Raw genomic sequence first — 20,401 nt, forward strand, 5'->3', positions numbered from 1 at the left:
ACTCTCCAAGCATGCTACTGCATCAGGATCATTGCACTTTACCTCTAGCTATGAGAGTATCTCTTCCTTAAGAACTATGGTCAATTATCATCTCAGTGAGGCATTCCATACCTAAACTTCAACCCATCTACCACTCTTAACATTGCTGACCACCCCTTCCTGACTGATTGTCTTCAGGTTCATTTACTCCATCTGACCCACTGCACACTTAGTTTACTGAACAGCTCCCTTAACTAGATTAGGTCCAAGAGAGCAGGGATTATTGCCTATTTTTATTCATTGTTAAAACCCCAATTCTCAATAAAAATCAGGAGTACTGTCATCAGTCATTTGGTTATAAATAAGAGAAATCCACTCATACCTAAGCAAAAAGAATTTATTGGGAGATTCCATAGAAGTTTCACGGTGTGTGGAAGAGGTACAGCCAGAAGAGAAAAAGCCATCAGGAACTAAGATCATTTCTCTCCTCTGCTTGATCTGGTGAGGCAGCATGATCTGTTTCTATTTTTTCTGCTTATAGGTTTCATTCTCCTCATTCTGTGAAGACCCAACTATAGGAAACTACTACATTTTAATAATCACTTTCAAGACAGTGTTTAATTAATGTGGGCGGAATTCATTTCAGATGAACAAACTGAATTTCTCCTAACAATTCCATTTACAATCAAATTCCTTTAACTTTTTGTTTTGTGGCAGGACTGGGGTTTGACCTCAGGGCCTTGTGCTTGCTAGGCAGGTACTCTACCAATTGAGCCACACACCCAGCCCTTTTTTGTTCTCGTTATTTTTCAGATACCAGTGTGTACCACCATACCCATCTTGTTGGTTGAGATGGGGGTCTCACTAACTTTTTGCCCAAGTTGTCTTGAACTGCCACAATCCCCTAGATCATATCTCTGCCTCCTGAGTGGCTGGGATTACAGTTGGGTACCACCATGTCCAGCCTCCTTTTAAGCAACTTAGTAACATTTACATTTAAGAAATTTGACTCTCTTTTAAAATAGCACTTCAAATGCTTTACCCAACAAGTAAAACCTTCCCAAGTGCTTAACTCTTAATAAACATAATTAAACTTATGATAACCTTCTAAGTTCTCTGAAACATTTTAGTATTTTTGCAGGTTTAGTAACATTTTTAAATAACTTCCAAATAAAAATCTGGCATTTTAAATTAAAATCTTAAAGCTGATGTTATATATTATAACATGCCAATTATGTTAAAATATTTCAAATAGCAAATATTAGTCTCAGTGAATATAAAGACTACTCTTGGCTTAATCCAAAAGTATCAATGATATGGGAATTGTTTCCTAATTCTTTTAAACTTTTGTAATCACGGCATCTCATGTAAGTACTTGGTGAAGTTCTATTAAAGGGAGCAAGTACTTTAGGCCACAGCAGGCAGGACCATTGCTAGAATGCTAAGAAACTCAAGCTTGGAGACTTTGAGAGTAAAGTGAACTACTTTAATTCTAGTTTCAGATGGTGGTGGTGAGAAATGAAGTATACAAGAAACTCTCAGCAGCTAGAGTTTTAGGTAGAATTTCAACTTCTAATTTTTACTAGCATGCAAACTACCAGCATACTCTGTTAATTTTAAAAGCTTTTAAACATAAATTTTAAATATAAATTTATATAAATATAAATTTTATTTAAAAAATTAGCCCTACAGCTTCTGATCTTCACAAATCTCATAATTACTTAAGGAGGCCAACTCCTAGTGTCTTACAGACCACTATAATGTATAATTGCTTGTACCAGTTCATAAAGGTACCCTATCTGGGGGCATATGTCTTCACTAGAACATGAAGGATACCACTTTCTTCTGCTTTAAGAAAATACAAATTTATAAAACTGAAATTATGAAAGGAGATTCCCACTACAAAATCTTCTCAAAGGATTCTTTTAGCATAAGACATTATTATAGGACACATTACTAACTGAGGGGGATAAGAACTGAGAGGACGTGGGAGAGGTAGCAATTGTGAAATCGGTGTGCTAGAATTCACGAGCCACTGACTGTCAGAAATTGATACATCTCAGAAAGCCAAGAAGAAAATAAGACTCTCTTTATATAAAAAAAATTTTTAAAAAAATTTTTTAAAAAGCTATTTATGTTGAACTTTTGAAAACAACTGTTTCCCAAGTTAGGTAGCTACAAGATAAGCTCCAAACATATGTATATTAGGCTGAAAGGTCATTTATTTAAGAGAAACAGCAAATTTTATTATTCTCCTGACCTGAAGTAAGATGAAAACTTGGTATAAAGGCTGCAAATTGAAGGGAAAAAAACTGATCCAATAAGGTCTATCTGTAGACCTTGTTTTGATAAGGAGAGATAGTTGAAATCAAAGAAATATAAGGAAAAATATGCAGTGGAACACACAATTTTCAGGTATCAAATCTATCTTATCACACTCCACACACTTGTCCAGTATCAACTGACCAGAGATTTGCCATCCTTGGAAAAGACAGAGTCCCAAATTATCCATAACCAGCTACTTAGAGCATGTGATCTAAAACAGTGATGGAAACCAAGAAGAGGGCTGGCAAACTAAGCAGGCGCCTGGAAATCCCAAGGGCACTGATGAGAGTGGAGAGTTTTGTTGCTGCCATTAGTTTTTGTTATTTTTGAGGCTAGGAATAAAACAAACAAAAACAACAAAAAACAAAACTGCTCCTTTGGCAAGATTCCTAGTTGGAACTCTCTCCAGAGAGGGCTCACGTTTGACCTCCCATCTGAATACCTACCCAAATGTTGATATAGAATTTTGCTGTATTAAAATCATTATCAACTCATCCCAAGTGGAAAAATGTGACCAAGACAATTGAGATCTTCTAGCTGAAGACGCCATAAAATAATTCAAATTACTACATGGAAAACCATGTCTTAAAACAGGTACCTATTTTCCAATCATAATTACTCCAGTCTCTTCCATAAAGTTGCTTCTGTAAATAGTCTTTTTAAATGTATCAAAGAGATTCTCTTTCCAGTTAATAGTCAACTCTATTCCAAGTTAGTAGTTCTTACATGTCTTATTAGGCAAAAACTATGATTCTATCTTCTCATTCTCTAGAAACTCAACAGATGTATGTCCCAACATAGAAGTGCTTTCATTCCTCGTCACGGAAGCAAAAAGCATGTCCATCATCCCCAAGGTTTCTAGGAGTTCTCTTTGGTAATCAATCTCTTTTTCCACAAGTCCTTGAAGTACTAAAAACTTTTTGTCAACTACTGCTGACTGACCAATCACAGGCAGATATATATCTAAAAAGAGAGAGAAAACACATTAACTAGAAACATTTTTCTATACACAAATGAAAAGTAACATTTTGAAAAAGCATAAATACATATAAAGTCATTGGAAAAATCCATACTTACATAATTAGTTTATGATTTATGCAGAGCATCAACAATCCATCTGAATAAATGTATTCCAAAAAGAATTACAGAAAGTGCAGGGTAGGGAGTCTGACATATTTATACACCCAGCACTTTCTTGCATCCCTATGAGCCTGAAACAAAGTACGAGGTGTGTGGCTGCAGGGAGAGATGGGTAGTATGGAAAGGTACTAGAGTTCAACAGTCAACAGTAGGCAGAAAGAAGCAATCTAGAAACACTGAACTTTGGCTTTGTAAAAGAAAAAAGAACACTAACATCCAGCACTAGGCAAATCAGTGGAGGAGGGGGGAAGCCCCTTCAGCGGGGTTTTAACTAAAAGAGAAAAGGAAAGCCTCAGCAAGCACCACTGGTGCACAACCTGGTACTCTGCAAACTATAGCTTAAGAGGAGAGATCTGTGATCCACACAGCAAACAGAGGATGGAGAAGGGGTCCCCACAATTTCTAGCTTGCTCCCTGGTGCCAAGATGAGGATCATCTGTCAAACCTTTCAGCCAAGGGAAGAAGGAACCCCAATGAATTCCCCTCTCCAATGGCTAAGCAAGCAACCACCCTGAAAACCAGCTTGGAACCAGGAAACTGATTATGACTTGGACACAAACTCAGGGACACAAGTCTACATGGTGGGAAGTGTAGCCTATAGTTCAGAGGAAACATGAGGACAGGCGCTTCCATCTGGAAACTGTGACCCTACCTGTGGGAAGAGGAAGAGACCAGCTGTGTGTGAAAATGAGAAGACTGCTGGGACAGAGACATGTGTGGTAGGACATGCAGGATCCCTCAGCACCTGCGCCTTGCCTGCCCTGCACAGACTGCATTGGTTTAAGTGCTTTCAATACTCTCAGAGCCACCAGAGACTTTTGGAGGAAATGCAGTAGCAGCTTGGCCACTTCCCATGCACACGCACCACACCAGAGCACCTGTCATGCAGGTGTTCCTTGGGCTCATAGTGGGAGCAGCTTGAGAGTGGCTCCTACATTTGGTCACATTGCTGAGCCTGCACACAAAGAATACTGGCAGGAATTTAAACCAGCAGTAGTCACAGTATGTATACAAGCTCCTGTGTGAAAGGTAGGGCAGGGCTCAGCCTGCAAACAGCCCTTTCTGGTCTGACTTGTTTGAACCTCAGAGAGAAAAGGTTCCTACACACACACACACACACACACACACACACACACACACACACACACGAAGGAAGTAAACTGCCAAACACACACACACACACACACACACACACACACACACACACACACACACACGAAGGAAGTAAACTGCCAAACAAAGAGCCTGGAACAAAAGTGAGACATCTTCGTCTTCTGTCTCCCCAGCAAGGAAGAAATACTGAGTGGTCTTCTCTTTCTTTTTGCTTGTCTTGTTTTGTACTAGTTTTATTTTGTTCTCCCTCATTATTAGCTCACTATTATTTTTAACACCTTCATCCCCTATACGTTTCCTCTCTCCTTTTTCCTCCCTACATTCTTCCTGATTTTTATTACTCAATTATTAATACCTTTACAATTACTAATTTTCAAATTCCTACTTTAGCTATCCATTCCAACAGAAGGCACAAATCACGCGATGCTGAAACATAAGAAATATAAAGAAAGCAGTATGACTCCTCCAAAAGTTCATAACTCTTTAATAACCAAATCCAAACATACTGAAATAGTTAAAATGTCAAAGAATTAAAAGTCTCATTTTAAAAAAGGGAAACAGATGAATGAGTTAAGCTGATGGATGAAGTGAAGACATCAGTTCTAGTCTTGGATGAGAAATTTACCAAAAGGTAGATTCTGAAGAAAATCCAAGCATAAATCTTAGGAACAAAAAGCTCAATAAATCAAAATTTAAAAAAGAAAAAAAAAACAGTGAAAACATCACCAACAGACTATACCAGGCAGAAAGAAGAGTACAGGGATGAAGACAAGATTGAGGACTTATTGTACTCAGATACCAAAAAAGGAAAAAAAAAAAAAAAAAAAAACACTCAGCAATGTACAGAGACCAAAGAAAGAAATATTGAAAGCTTCAAGACAGAAATGCTAAGTTGCTTACAAAGACAAGTTCATAAGAATTACATCAAACCTCTCATACTTTCCAAGAAAGCATGGAATGACATAGTTCTATATCCAGAAAAGTTATCCTTTAAACTTGATGGAGAAATAAAGACCTTCCAAAATAAGCACAAGCTAAAGCAATAGTGATCATATACCTCAATATAACAAAGTCTACATACAACAAAACTACAGTCAACATTATACTAAATGGGAAAAACTGAAAGCATCTCCTGTAACGTTAGGAATAAGACAAGGGTGTCTACTCTATCTACTCTTATTCAATATAGTGCTTGAAATCTTTGCCAGAGTAATAAGGCCATAGATAGAAAAAGGAATACATACCCAAAAACAAGATGTGAAATTAACCCTGTTTGCAAATGATATATTCCTATACTTAAAAAACCCTACAAACTCCACCAAAAAATTCTTTTAATATCTGATAAACACTTTCAAGCAAAATAGCAGGATATAAAATCAACATAAGAAAAATCAGTAGCTTTCTTATACACCAACATAAACTCACTGAAGAAGTCAAAAAACAAAAAACTCAATTCACATAGATTCAAAAAATAAACAAAAACCATAGGCATAAACACAACCAAAGATGTTAAAGACCTGTACAATGAAAACTATAAAATATTGAAGAAAGAAGACATCAGAAGATGGAAAGACCTCCCATGTTCATATATTACCGGACTTAACAATGTGAAAATGGCTGCATTACCAAAACTGATCTGCAGATCCAATGCAATTCCCATCAAAATTCCAATGATGTTCAATCCTAAAATACAGATTAAAACACAAAAGATCCCAAACATCCAAAGCAATCCTTAGCAAAAAGAGTAATGCTGGAAGGATCACAATACCTGACTTCAAACTATACTACAGAGCCATTATTAACAAAAATAGCATGGTACTGGCACAAAAACAGACACAGGGACCAATGAAATAAATACCCAGAAATAAGCCCACACACCTACAGCCTGTGATTCTTGACAAAAGTGCCAAAAACATACACTGGAAAAAAGCCAGCCTCTTTAACAAGTGATGCTGGGAAGCTTAGATATTGCATGTAAAACACTGAAACTAGATCCTTATCTCCCAACCTTTGTAAAAATCAACTCAAAATGGATCAAAGACCTTAATGCAAGACCTGAAACTTTAAAACTACTAGGGAAATACACTTAAAGATACAGGTATGGGCAATGACTAGGACCCCAACAGCTCAGGAAATAAGAGCGAGAATTGACAAATGGGATTATGTCAACTAACAGTGTTCTGCAAAGCAAAACAAATAATTAATAGAAGGAAAACACAGCCTACAGAATGGGAGAAAGTCTTTGCCAGCTACTCATCCAACATGGAATTAATATTCAGAATATATAAAGAACTAAAAAGATTAAATATCTAAAGGCAAATAATCCAATCAATAAATGGACAAATGAACAGTAAATATATAAATGGCCAACATCCTTACACATAAAAAAATGCAAATCAAAACAACATGAGACTCCATCTCATTCCAGTCAGAATGGCAGTCATCAAGAGCATGGACAATAACAAATGCTGGCAAGGAAAAAGGAACCTTATGCACTGTTGATGGAATATAAATTAGTGCAACCACAATGGAAATCAGTATGGAAGGTCCACACAAAAATAAAGATAGAACTACTGTATACCTATACCACTTTAAGGGAGATATATATATATATATATATATATATATATCAAAGTCAGCTGTTACAAGAGATACTTGCATACCCATGTTTATCATGGCACTATTCATAGTAGCCAGTCAAGTTATGAAATCTGCCTAGATGCCCATCAATAGGTGAATGGAAAATAAAATATGGTATATACACACAATGGAGTTTCATTCAGCCATAAAGAATGAAATTATGTCATCTGCAGGAAAATGAATAGAACTGAATCTCATGCAAGAGAAATAAGCCAGTCTCACAAAGACAAGCATCACATGTTTTCTCATATGTACAATTTAGGAAAAAATAAATAAATGACGTGAAAGTTAAAGGGGGACTATGAGGGATGTGGAAGAGGAGAATGGGGATAGAGGATATTTCAGATGATAAAAAAAAGGAAAGGATAATAGGGGAGCAAGTATGACCAAAGTACATTGTATGCATATGTGAAAATGTTCTAACAAAACCCATTACTTTGTACAATTGTATGCTAATGAATTTTTTTAAAAAATTAGTTATTAACATTACACATTTATGGAAATTTTTTCTAAATTTTAATACTCTTAGGTTTATCAATTCAAAGTCATACCACTGTAAATATTTTACTCCATTTTAAACTGCAATGATTTGTTTTTTGTTTTGTTTGTTTTTGAGGAACTAGAGTTTAAACTCAGGGCTTCATGCTTACTAGCTAGGTGTTCTCCCATTTGAGCCATGCTTCCAGCCCACATTGATTTATTATTAATGAGTTTGGGTTTGTTTGTTTGTGTGTTCATTTTGGCAGTGCTGGGCCCAGCAAATGCTCCAACACTAAATTATATACCCAGCTTCAACACCTTTACTGTTGCAAGCATGTGAGAATGTAAAGTTTTAACAACTACTTACCAATAATTATTTCTGCAGCATTGATCAAAACGGGGGCAAATCTTGGCTGAGACAGATTCCTACAAAACAAATTTCTATTTGATGAAACTTGCAAACTTTAAAAAAATCACTAAAACCAATTTAATTGTTCCACCGGTTTTCTACAAAGATTGAACCAAAAATAAATACAACTCATTGGATGACTGTGAGATTCAAGTGTCTCATAAACATAAAACATACCTTATCAAAAAATTAAGAACACGAGTAATTTCCTTTTCATCCCGACCTGCAAGGGCATTGGCAAGGACTCCTCTTCGATTTAGCTCTTTTATAATGGAAACTGTAACCTCTGGTGTCTTTATTACACAATTGGGCTAAAAAAATTTTCAGAGTCAACATGAGTATAATGACAGACAAGAAAAAACAAAACCCACTGTGTACCACTAAATTATCAAGTTTATTTTCACAATTCCAAGTCATGGTAATACACAAATCAAGTACTAAAATGATTATTTTCTCTTTTTGGTTCACTATGCAGCCCAAGCTGCCCTTGAACTAATGCTCCTCCTGACTCAGCCTCCCACCAAGCTTGGCTATTAAAATGATTGTTTTAAAAATACTCCTCACTCACCTCAAGGACCCTGTCGAGTGCCTTAGAGACCCGAAAATTTTTCAGATCTCTGTCATACAATTCTAGGTGTTTCTTTACTGGCCTGTTGATCAAAATGTCATCCTGAAATGCAAAGAACATTTATAAAGGAAAATCAGTATCTACAAAGTTCCATTCCAAGCAAACTTTTTCATAATGGAGTGATACTTTTTTAAATCTATACTATATAACAAATTATGTTCATATGTTCATAATCTAGCTTAATTGAAAATGAAATAATGTGCCACATCAATATTTTTACTCTCTTACAATTTTTAACTTACAACCCACACAGCTGCCTTAGTTCTGGGTGAAAACTACTCATTTCAACTTTCCTTACATAGCAGGTACTGTAATTTAGTAAAAAGAGAAATAAAACAAAAATCCAATATATTGAGACCTAGCCCTATCATCTCCAGATACCAGTATTAAAATTCTGGATCAACCAAAACTTCTTTGTAACTCAATCTTCTCTATGCCATATTGAACACTTCTGAACACTACTGGCTAGAGTTGTTCAGCAGATCAAATCAGATAGTGTATGAAAGGCCTTGTTTGAAGGTGGTAAAGCAATGTACCACTATGTTCTAATTCAGCATATTAAATAAAGTAGCTCTTGTTTCCCACTGTCCTCCAGTAATGTTCCCAATCTAACAGTCTGGAGCCAATTCTGATGTAGCAAAAAGCAAAATAATGCAAGATGACATATGAATTATGATTTCTAGTAATGTGCAGGGATGGAATTGGCTACTCTAAGAAATATCCTAGTTTAAAAATCATGAGAATATACACAATTACCCGCTGCTTCATGTAATTTTTTCCTTTAATAAAGGTTCGATATGCAGGTCTTCTTCTCCTAGGAAGAGAATCCTTCTTTGCTTCAGATTTCCGATGTTTAACACTCAATATTCCATTGGTCATTCCTACAACTATTGTCTCATCTTCATGCTAACAGTAATTAAAAAAACAAGTTAGCCTATTCCTAACCAATAATTTATAGAACCTTTAAGTTAATATTTATACCATGTTTGCTGCTTATCCATACTTTTACCAACAGTTTTATTCAGATATACTCTGCCTAACAATGATCTATACAAAACATTAGAATAAAATCATTTCCTCTGGGGCACCGCTATGTTGACAGAATTTCTTATCCTTATAAAATGTTACCAGTAAGGTTTTCATAATAATATTAATGCTATGTAAAATAATGTAATAATATAATGTTACTAAGATGTTAACGGCAGCTTGGGAAAGTTTGTTTCAAAACAATTTTTACGTATCACTGCACAGTACCATGCCTTTCCATAGCTTGTCCCTAAAATGTTTTTAATTAGTTTTTCCTTTCACAGTTCAGAATTCTATATAATGTATTCAAATCTCCTCCTGTCCAAATGTGGCTTCCCATGAAACTTACAGTATACATTCCAGAAAGCAGTTGACAAACATTTCATTATGTTGTTCCTTCTTCACCCTTTTTTTGTCTGTGTACTCAAAGAGCCAATTTGCCCTTTTTTTTTTTTTTTTTTGGCAGTATCAAGGTTTGAACTCAGGGCCATTAAGCTTACTAGGCAAGCACTCTACTGCATGAGCCAGTCTGCCAGCCCCAACTTGCCCTTCTTTTTTTTAAAACCAGAAACAAGTTTATTCAAGAGGGAAATTTAGCACCATTAAAATATAGACCATATTTAGTGATTTACACAGAAGGCCAAAAATCAAAGCTATATAGTAAGAACAAGACAGACCTGTTGAATTCTGTTGTATGCATGCAAATGTTACTTTCAAACTGGAGATAAACTATTCTGATAAACATAATTGCCTACCTTGGGCTCCAGAGAAGGAGCACATTCAAAGAGATAAAATGTAAATAACATTTGCTCTACTTGTGACAAGAGCACCAGTATTCAGTGATAGGAAAAATGAGGAAGAATGTATTCATGGAAACTTTTAGCAGTTTTGTTCAAAAGCCCTTCTAAAGGATTATAAAACTTTTGAGTGTGTTAAGGACTAGATGTAGTCCTTAGTGTTAACAAGGCCTGCAGCACTGTGTTTACTATAGCAGTCAGTGGGACCTGAATCTGAATTTAAGTTAAGTTATTAGGACAAGTCATTTAGCAATTGTTGTAACTCAAATAGCTAATGTGGCTTACTCAAATCCAAAGATAAACCCTAAAATTCCATTTTAGTTTCATTTAAAAAGCAAAGTTAGTGACAGTTTTAAAGGAGCTAAAAGTACTTACAGCAAGTGCAAGACTCAAAATTGAAGCTGTGTAATCAAAACTGTGGACTACTTTGTAGGAAGTTGTGCTATATACTTTGACCTTCCTAATAAAAAAGAAAGGTTTGTTAAAAATCATCTTGGAAATGAGTGTGATATACAAAACTTCTGTGCCTTGCAAACTCAATACATGAGTGTTAAAATTAACACAACAATAAAAATAATCAATATTAATTACAAAGTATTTCATCATTAAAGGCTTTAAAAAATGAATTGTACTTTAGTACTAACTACATCTGAATAGCCTTTGACTACAACTTTTAAAAGAAACCAAAGATAGACCATGAACCACTGTCATCTGAAAATAAAACTTGGGAGTTAAAAAAAAGTATCAACAAATGCACACAGCCATGTCAGAAGACCAGGGTGTCTCGACCTCAACATTAGTGATATTTTAGGCTTCAGAATCCTATGTTGTGGGGCTGTTCTGTGCAGTGTAAGACACCAATGTTGTGAGAAACAAAAATGTCTCCAGATATTGTTAAATGACCCCCTGAGGGACAAAAATCACTCCAGGTTGAAAACACTTAGCTTTTTAAGGAGACATCTAAAAACCAAAGTACCAAATTGCATTGAAATGTTATTACAGAGAATTTTATATATTTACATAAGTTCCTTTTTGAACTAAAAATATTTTTTAGTTTTTAAAATATTTACAATTTTAAAATAAGCAAGTTGAAAACAAGTCTTTTCATAATGGTAGGGAAGATATGGAAATAAAATGATCAAAAATTTCAAAATATACAAATGTACCATGGTTTAAAAAGAATTATAGAATAATGGATTATTTTAAAAGATTAGCCAGGTGTTGTGGCACATGTCTGTAATTCCAGGACTGAGGAAGCAGAGGCAGGAAGATCATGAGTTCAAGGCCAGCTTCAACTACGAAGTGAGTTTGAGGCTAGCCAGGACTACATAGTGAGACCCTGTCTTTAAAAAAAAAAGCAAAAAAACAAAAAAAAACCCAACAAATTGATATTCAAAGAGTTCAGTAATAATGCTTAAATATATAAGCTAAAGCAATAGATTATTTCAAGGGGAAAAACAGGTTGCTATATGAAAATAGAAGAGCAAAATTATTTTCAACTCAACAGTTTTTTTTCTCCATGGAAATCATGAAAATACTTATTTGATCACAAATATTACTAAAATAACATCATTTTCTCAAGCACTAACACTTGTATACTAATAATGATGAACAAAGAGAATTAAAATGCTAACCTATCCAGTGAGCCAGAGAGTAACCTTTGCCCGGAGCTGCTCAGACATAAACACGTCACAGTTTTATGATGATTTTTCAAAGACACGAGCAATTGTCCTCCTTTTAATATGTCCCAGACTTTAACATAACGACCTCCTATAAAAATAAATAATAATTAGTTTGATATTCTGCCCATATATTCAGAATTTTAAAAATCTGAAAATCATTCTTCACTGGAGTTCCCTGGGGTGGAGATTAAGAAGGAATTCCAGAGCCAGACTGCTTGGCTTAAATCCTACCATTTACTGAGTGTGTAGCTAGTAACAGTTCCTACCTCACTAAACTGTTAAGTGATTAAAATAAGTGCACAGAACTGCCCGGCAGAAGTAAAGGGGAACTAGAAGATATTTCATTATGAAAATTATCATAAAATCATTGTTTAAAAGAAATTTTGTAAAGCTATGGAAATGAACATTGTAGATCGTGTTTCCTAAAAATTATGTGAACCCCAACGAAACTAAAAAACTTTCCTATAATTTTACTCTAAGAATTGGAAGGATCCTTAAAGTTGATTCAATCCAGTGATTTAAAATAGCAATTTCCTTCAACAAAATATCAAGTAAAAACCTAGCAGGGAAAACAGAAAAAGAGGGTGGGGAGAAAGAGTGCAGTTCTTATAGGTTGGAACTCACTTCACAATCCCCACCTTCCCACTCCAATGTTGCAGCTTGTGAGAAGAATCACAGTTTGCAACTACTGATGTAGTTCAAGTTCTCAGTTTCAAGGTCTAGCGATATTAAGGGCCTGCCCAAGGTTATACTACTAGCTAGCAGCACAGTGGGGATTAATATATAGATTTCTATTCTCCCTCTTCAACTTGGTCTTACTTCCATTTCTCAAAAATAACAGCAAGAAAAATATGTGTGGTAATGATAAGCAAAAATTGTAATAATAATTATTTTAAAAGACTACACACATACTACCATGTATGTGCTATCAAGCATACATGCTACCTACACATCCTTTATTATAAAAGTAAAACTGTTTTCACTTTTTATAAATACGAAAAGGCAAATTAATTCTTCCATTATGATTATGAAAACACACTACGCTAAATATAACCAAAAGACTGCCAGTTCCAATTTGATGAAAAATGTATCAAGCCCTCTACATTATCTCCTCCTCCAGCACTATCAGCTATTTGCTGAGTAAAAATATATCAGGAGCGTCACATAAAAGCAGAAAGCCTGATGCTAGATCTAAAAGAAGCTGTTTTCAAAAGCTACTTTCAGACCTCTTAGATAGGAACGATAGGAGTTCACAGTAGATTTCAGGTCAGACAAAACAGGGTTAAGCACATAAAACAAGTTCTCAAGTTCTGTGATTTCAAACTTGCCATTTGCCAATTTTCTTGGACAAATGAGTTGAAACTTTCATTTATTTCTTCAGTTGTAAAACAGGGAGAAAACTACCTTGTAGGACTATCGAGGGCACAGGAGATAATACATATACATTAGCACGGTGCCTGGCTCAGGTTAGGTACTTGATAAATGATAACTGTTTGCTTGTCCCACTTGTCAACTGTTTGAGCAAAAACCGAGATATGTAATTCAAGTGAACACTAATAAATTATACATAGCATCAAATAAAGAAAAATCTCATTTAAGACCAACAACACTGGTGAAGGCTATTTGTAAAAGAAATACCTGAAGACACCAGAAGACCTCCAGAGGGGAAAAGCAGAACACTCTCCACTGGCTGTCCGTGCTCTACACAGAGAACATTTTTATTTGTTCGTGCATCAAACATCTTCACAGTATGATCATACGAACCTAAAATGTCAATTTTTGTGGTTAGATGAATTTTGCTGTTTGAAACAATAAAAATTATATGTGTGCATAGACAAGAATTTTAAAAGAAAAACCTTAGATAAAAATTTTTTAAAACACATATATATATTCACCAAGACACAGACTTTCAAACCCTCTGCCACTACACAATAGTATACAGAATCTAACTTGCTCTAATCACAAATTGTTATCTTCAGACTACTGTCACTGGGGAATCATCTGGGAATCTCTGTGCAGGCACCACAAAAACTGAACTGCACCTAAAGACAGTACAGTGTCGTGGCTCCTGGAGGCTGTCTGAAAACCAGACTGTTGAAGTCTATTATGTTTTCAAGACAGCCTGATATTTCCAAACACTTTTGGAGGACGATAATAACCACTACAAAAGAAGACAAAGAAAACAAAAAACAATTGGATAATTGATCAAAAATATTTTTTTAAAAAAATGTTTGTGTTACTAGCACAAACTAGTACTAGAGGCAAGCACTCTATTACTGAGCTACATTCCCAGCACTATAAAAAAAATTTTTTTTAAACCTCATCATCCCAAAAGAACCCCAAAGCAGTGAAGTGGAAAGAGCTCACCAACCTGTTACAAAGAGGTCTGGGTTCAGCTTGCTGGCACATCCACACCTCACATAATCAGAATGTTCTTTGAATGTCAGAATTTCTTTAGCATTTGGAATATCCCATAATTTAACCGTATAATCATCAGCCCCAGAGACCACATGGTATTTGTCAGCTGTAAAATCTACTGTATGAACTGCTCTGCAAGATCAAGGATTAGTATATTAAAATGCAAGAAAAAAATTTTATTTCTTGAATCTTCTAACATAAAATGCTCCTGCCTGGATTTAAAAAACAAAAAAAAACAGGCTCAGTTTCAGAAAATATCCAGGCCAATTAAAAAATGTAATACCACTCTACTATTAAATTAATAGTACAGTAAACACCTTGAAAATTATATCTTCAGGTATGTTAATAATTCTACCTAGTTGCATAATGAATGTTTTTAATACAAAGATACTTGCTTTAATTTTAAAAAATCTCAAAAGAGTTCACTTTTAAAACTCTAAAGACTTGCCACTACATGGGATCATGTTATGTGAATTTCTGTTGTTTTAAATGTTTCACTGATAGGTAAGAACATACTGATGGCACACAATAAAAGACACTTTTGATATTTTAAATCAATAGATCAGCAATACAATGGTAATCCTGAAACAAAGTTATAAAATTATGATAGTCAATTTATCAAGGAACAAAACAGAACAAATCCATGGGAGCCTCCATGATAATCCAGGCCTATACAGCAATTATTACAGCTGTGAGGATGCCTTTAGACTGTGATTCATAGCCTCCACTGGGTCACAGAGCCCACAGTAGAACACTATAGAACATCTCCCTAGATAAACATACATTTCCTAAAATATTACTCACAAGTCTAGAAAATTCATGAACTCTGTGAACTGGACCATGGAACCCAAGTTAAGTGCTATGTCTTAAAACAACCGGGAAAAAGTAGATACAAGTACATAACCTTCATAGAACTGCTATGTTTTTATTCAAAGATCGAACTTTCAACAAAACAAAGCAAAAACACATAAAAAACCACTGTCTCTTACTTTGTATGGCCTTCAAACTGTCTGAGGGGAGCCCTTCCACTTATATCAAAAAGCTGAACGCCACCATCTTCACTGCCAGCCACAAGCAATTGACCATCCTGTCGAAAAGTAGCACAGTACGCTGTGTCTTTAAAACGGGAAAAGGTTTTTATAGGTTCTTGGGAGTATCGGCCATAAATGTGAATCTACAAGATAAGAAAACAGTATTTCATCAGACGGTTCAAGATCAGTAGTAAACTATATTCAATTAGAATAAAGACATTTGCTATCATACTTACTCTTGAGGAAGCTGTGACTGCATAGTTATATGGAGGCTGAGGAGAGAAGTCTACTTTTGACACTGCACCAAATTCCTTTATCTGAACAGGGGTCTTAATGAAAAAGAAAACAGTATTAACAGAGTTACAACTAGTAAGGTATATTTAAGCATCACATAGTTTCTTTTGTTTTTAGTAATTTTTAATAGGCTATATTTATTAGAGAAATATGAAGAAACATATATGTCTATATCCCACCACCTAGACTATCCTTGTTGCCATTAAGATAAGTAAACATATGGGTAGAAAGCCACACACCTCTATTTCTTCAGCTGCTGCATTTACTACAATTCTCAAAAGAAAGAAATTTATGCCTATAACAGAATATATTATGATTTTAAATTAATACAAAGATGACCATACCATGCAGGCAATGCAGGCAGTACTATACCTTGTTTTTCACTAAATAACCAAGTTAGCTAACTTTTCATATGAGCAGATTTATAATCCTGTTTTATAAGTAGATATAGCACTATTTACTATACCAATCCACTACTAGTGGACACAGGTTTTTCAAGAATTCTAATATTACAGACTGGCACAGTGGCTCAAGTAGTAGAGCATCTGCCTAGCAAGCATGAAGCCCTGAGTTCAAACCCTAATACCACAAAAAATAATTATAATATTATATATACTAACAAAATATCTTCATTCACATCTCATCAAACTTATGGAATTACATTCATTGAATATGTTCCAAGCTGTCAAAGTACAAGGCAAAAAGGTATATGCATTTTAAAATCATGATGGACACTGTCAATTTGCCATCCAGAAAATATGCACTGGTTCCCATCCCTCAAGTAGCAATGATCAAAAATTTTCATTTGGGCCGACAGAACAGAATAAAACAGTATCTGAATTGTCTTAACTTGTGTTTTTTACATATGAGTGAAACTGAGGCTCTTTTAATATGTTTATTGGCCACCACTATGTCCTTTTTCACAAACCTCCTAATTCCAAGTTTTTACTAGTTTTCTATTTAGTTTTTCAGTTTTTTAAAATCATACCTAAGCCTTATTAGAAAGTATAGAAGTAACATCATAGCTCTTCTTCCTTAGATTAAGAAAAGCAAGAAAAGAAAGTATCTTCTTGCAGATGAGATTCATATTCTAAAATTTAATTCATTTAATTCTGTGCTATGCATTCATGTGGTCAAAATGATTAAGCAGTATAGACTTACACAAAATTCTAAGAAAAGCTGATATCAAATTATCCGTCTAATCTATAAACTGCTCATAGATTATTTTTAGTTAATAGTTCTGCCAGCATATTTGACATTTAACATATGCTGGAGAAAGTGACATAGATGCATAAATAAATAAGCGCACAAATCACCTCCTCCCTGATCTCCCATACTTACTTTATAGTTGTTCCAGTACACGGTATCTTGTGTGATCTTTTCACCAAGTACAGGATATGTTTGAATAGCTACAGGCTTGTAACCAGACATGATTTCATATAATTGCACTGTTGTCCAAGGGTCAATAATTTGGAATTGATATTAGAAATAACTATAATGACTCTGCCTTATTTCTGAAAAAGAGTATTTTAAAGCATATATTATTCATACACTTGTACATATGGGTATGATTTTCATTCTGCTTTCTTTCAGAAGCTGTATGGAAGTTTATAGGTTAGTGACCAATAAACCATTCAAATGTAACCCAGAAGAGATAATCTAAAGGAAACATGAAGAATACACATCTGGGCTACCATACTCCTCAGCTGTACACAGAGGCTATACACACATTCTCACATCTACATGACCAGTTTGCAACACTTAGGAATAAATCTGGCTCAACTTTCCACTAATCTAACCAGAGAGAAGCATACTGGCTTAGTGTTCATTTTCCTGACAACAGGAAATATTAATATAAAACTACAAAGTCATGTATAGACTTGACTTCCTAAGAGCCTAAAAATGCCAAGAAGAAAGGAAAACAAAGATAATATTCTAATCAAAAAGCTTAAAACCTTAAAGCTTAAAATAAAATTATAATATTCTGATATGGAAGCTTAAAATCAATTTCAGAAGGTTTAAAGTATAGGAAAGAAAACTACAATAAAGCAATTCTAAATTAAAGTAACAGGATGAGACAAAAATGAATTAAAACTTGGCAATTAAGCCACAGCATCTTTCCAGATCTACTCATTTTATCAGGTGAATGATTCCAGCGGTGCTATTCTTTATCTACTCTGAAAAGCCTGAAAACATGACATCAGGAACACCAAAACAAATAGCTGTGACATATTCTAAATGCTACTTTGATGAAACATGCAATCCAAGATTGAAGGGGGGAACTTTTCTGTTCATTCAATCACCTACAATATGCAGGAAACTGTTCTAGGCAGTGGAGATATAATGGTGAGAAACAGACATGGTCTGCACTCTTACACACTCTAATATTCTCCATTTTGACTTCATTGAGTCCTGCTAGGAATCTAGACTCAACTGACTTGTTCTTCCTCACTCTTAACAGCTAGAGTTAACAAGATCTGCTGATTTAATCCCCCAAATATTTCTCAAAAACTTCATCAAGTACACTTTACTCCTTGTTCCACTGCCCTAACTCAGATCTCATCTACTGAAATAATGCAACACTATTCTAAGGTCTTCCTCACTCCCATATCCATCTTCCAAATAGTCACCAGCTAGCTTTGACTATAAAACTCAACACTACCCAAAAAATGAAGTCCAAGTTCCTTAACACGGAGCATGTAAAGCCCTCTGTGATCTGACTCTTGTCAACCTCACTTCTTGTTACCACCAACTGTTTATTGGTCACTTAACACATCATGCTCATTCTTGTTTCAATATCTTTGTTACTTGAGCTCTCTGCCAGGAATGCTCTCTATTTACTTCCTACTTAATATTTAAGGTTCAACTCAAGAATAAAACCATCCTCCAGGAAACCTCTGCCATCTAAGGCTGGGTCCTATTTTTTATGATCCTATTTGACTGTAAATATTTCTGTCAATGCACATGATCACAATGTATTGTAATGATGTCTTTTTTTCTGTCTTTCTTTTTTTGAGAGCAGGGTCTCTCTATGCAGCCCAGGTTGATCTTAAACCCACAATCCTCCTGCCTCATCCTCCTAAGTACTAGGATTACAGGAGTGCACACCATGCCCAGTTTGTAATGATCTCTTTTCCCTGTTAAATTGACAGATGTGTCGGAAAGATTTTTCTAAGTGCTCAAACAATATTTATGGAAGAAAGTAAAGGAAGAAAGTTTCTATGAGAACACAGAAAGTTAAAACCACAAGTGTCTGTAATATGAACATTACTATCCAACAGGTGTTCACAAACTTTTTCTGTACAAGGCCAGATGGTAAATATTTTAGGCTTGGGAAGCAAACAGGAAAAAGGAAGAATATTATGTAATTATTCACATAGCAAGCAAGGAAAAAAAAATCCCCAAAATTTTACTTACAATCTTTCCCAAATAATTATGCATACTATGTTTTTTGTCTATGAATAAGAATGGAATTCTTTTGATAACACGTGACTTAATTCAAGGTCAAAGTCAGTGTTTCCTATTATCAAATAAAATCATCCTCTGTTAAAAAAAAAAAAAAGCATTCTTAGCCCATGGATACATAAAAACGGGCACTGGGGACAGATATGTCCCTTACCCCCCTCCGCACATTACCCTTACTACAGTATAGGAAGATTGCCACCCAACTCTGCCTTTCAAGAATGAAGCTTTAGAGGAAAGAGGTGCGGAGCGGTAGCACTGGTTCGCCAAATTACAAAGTGAGGAACAGCACTGGTGGGGAGTGAAGGAAAGACAAGGTGCAAAATGCATGGGCAAGGAATGCTACGAAAATGAGTGGAAGGAAAATGATTCGGCCGAGATTAGGGCTTAAGGCACTGGGTAACTGAGTAACAGGTACTACTACGATACGATGCAGGCGATCAAATAAATGCTATTTGTAACATACAGAATACTGGGTGGGGAGGAGGATTTTGAGTTCTACCTGATGGGTATAAAAAGAGAGGCAAACGGAGATGGAACTTCGTCCAGTGTCCTGAAAGGGACCGATAGCGGTGGACAGGAGAGAGGGTTTGTAGAGGAGGAAAAGGTGGGTGGAAATTAGATTGCATGGAACCTGAGAGGCCGGTTGAGGAGTTTAGCAATCCCCTGCGGAGCCTGGGAAGCCCCCCGACTAGCATGCTACAAACCGCAGCGAGGCCCAGGAGAGTCGGGCCACCCTCAGGGTGAGCCACCTTCGCCTACCTCTGTTAGGCCCCGAGTGTCCGTCAAGGCACCCGGATTCCAAGGACAGCTTCTTGGATTTGGCCAGCTCCCTACACAGATCGTTCTGAATCCCTTGCTCAAAATCACGCGGCCCTTCTAAGAACCGGCAATAGACACAGCAAAGAGAGCGACGCATGAAGATGACGCAATGGCGCATGCCCAGGAGACTCGCGCAGCCGGGAAGGCACTGGGCT

General features: G+C 35.7%; 1 protein-coding gene across 1 annotated transcript; it reads right to left on the reverse strand.

The window, feature by feature from the left end:
• Positions 1 to 362: 362 nt before the first annotated feature.
• On the reverse strand, positions 363 to 20,363 carry Utp15 (UTP15 small subunit processome component). The gene is made up of 13 exons (XM_074077305.1): positions 20,187 to 20,363; positions 17,304 to 17,476; positions 15,905 to 15,997; positions 15,627 to 15,811; positions 14,591 to 14,769; positions 13,858 to 13,983; positions 12,172 to 12,307; positions 10,913 to 10,997; positions 9,471 to 9,620; positions 8,655 to 8,756; positions 8,264 to 8,397; positions 8,045 to 8,103; positions 363 to 3,267 (listed from the first exon to the last, which is right to left on the reverse strand). The coding sequence occupies exons 2-13, from the start codon at positions 17,391 to 17,393 to the stop codon at positions 3,050 to 3,052; spliced, it is 1,557 nt and encodes a 518-aa protein (XP_073933406.1). The 5' UTR covers positions 17,394 to 17,476; positions 20,187 to 20,363; the 3' UTR covers positions 363 to 3,049.
• Between the last annotated feature and the right edge of the window lie 38 nt (positions 20,364 to 20,401).

Source organism: Castor canadensis, chromosome 6 (genome assembly GCF_047511655.1).
Source record: "Castor canadensis chromosome 6, mCasCan1.hap1v2, whole genome shotgun sequence".
Lineage (NCBI taxonomy): Eukaryota > Metazoa > Chordata > Mammalia > Rodentia > Castoridae > Castor > Castor canadensis.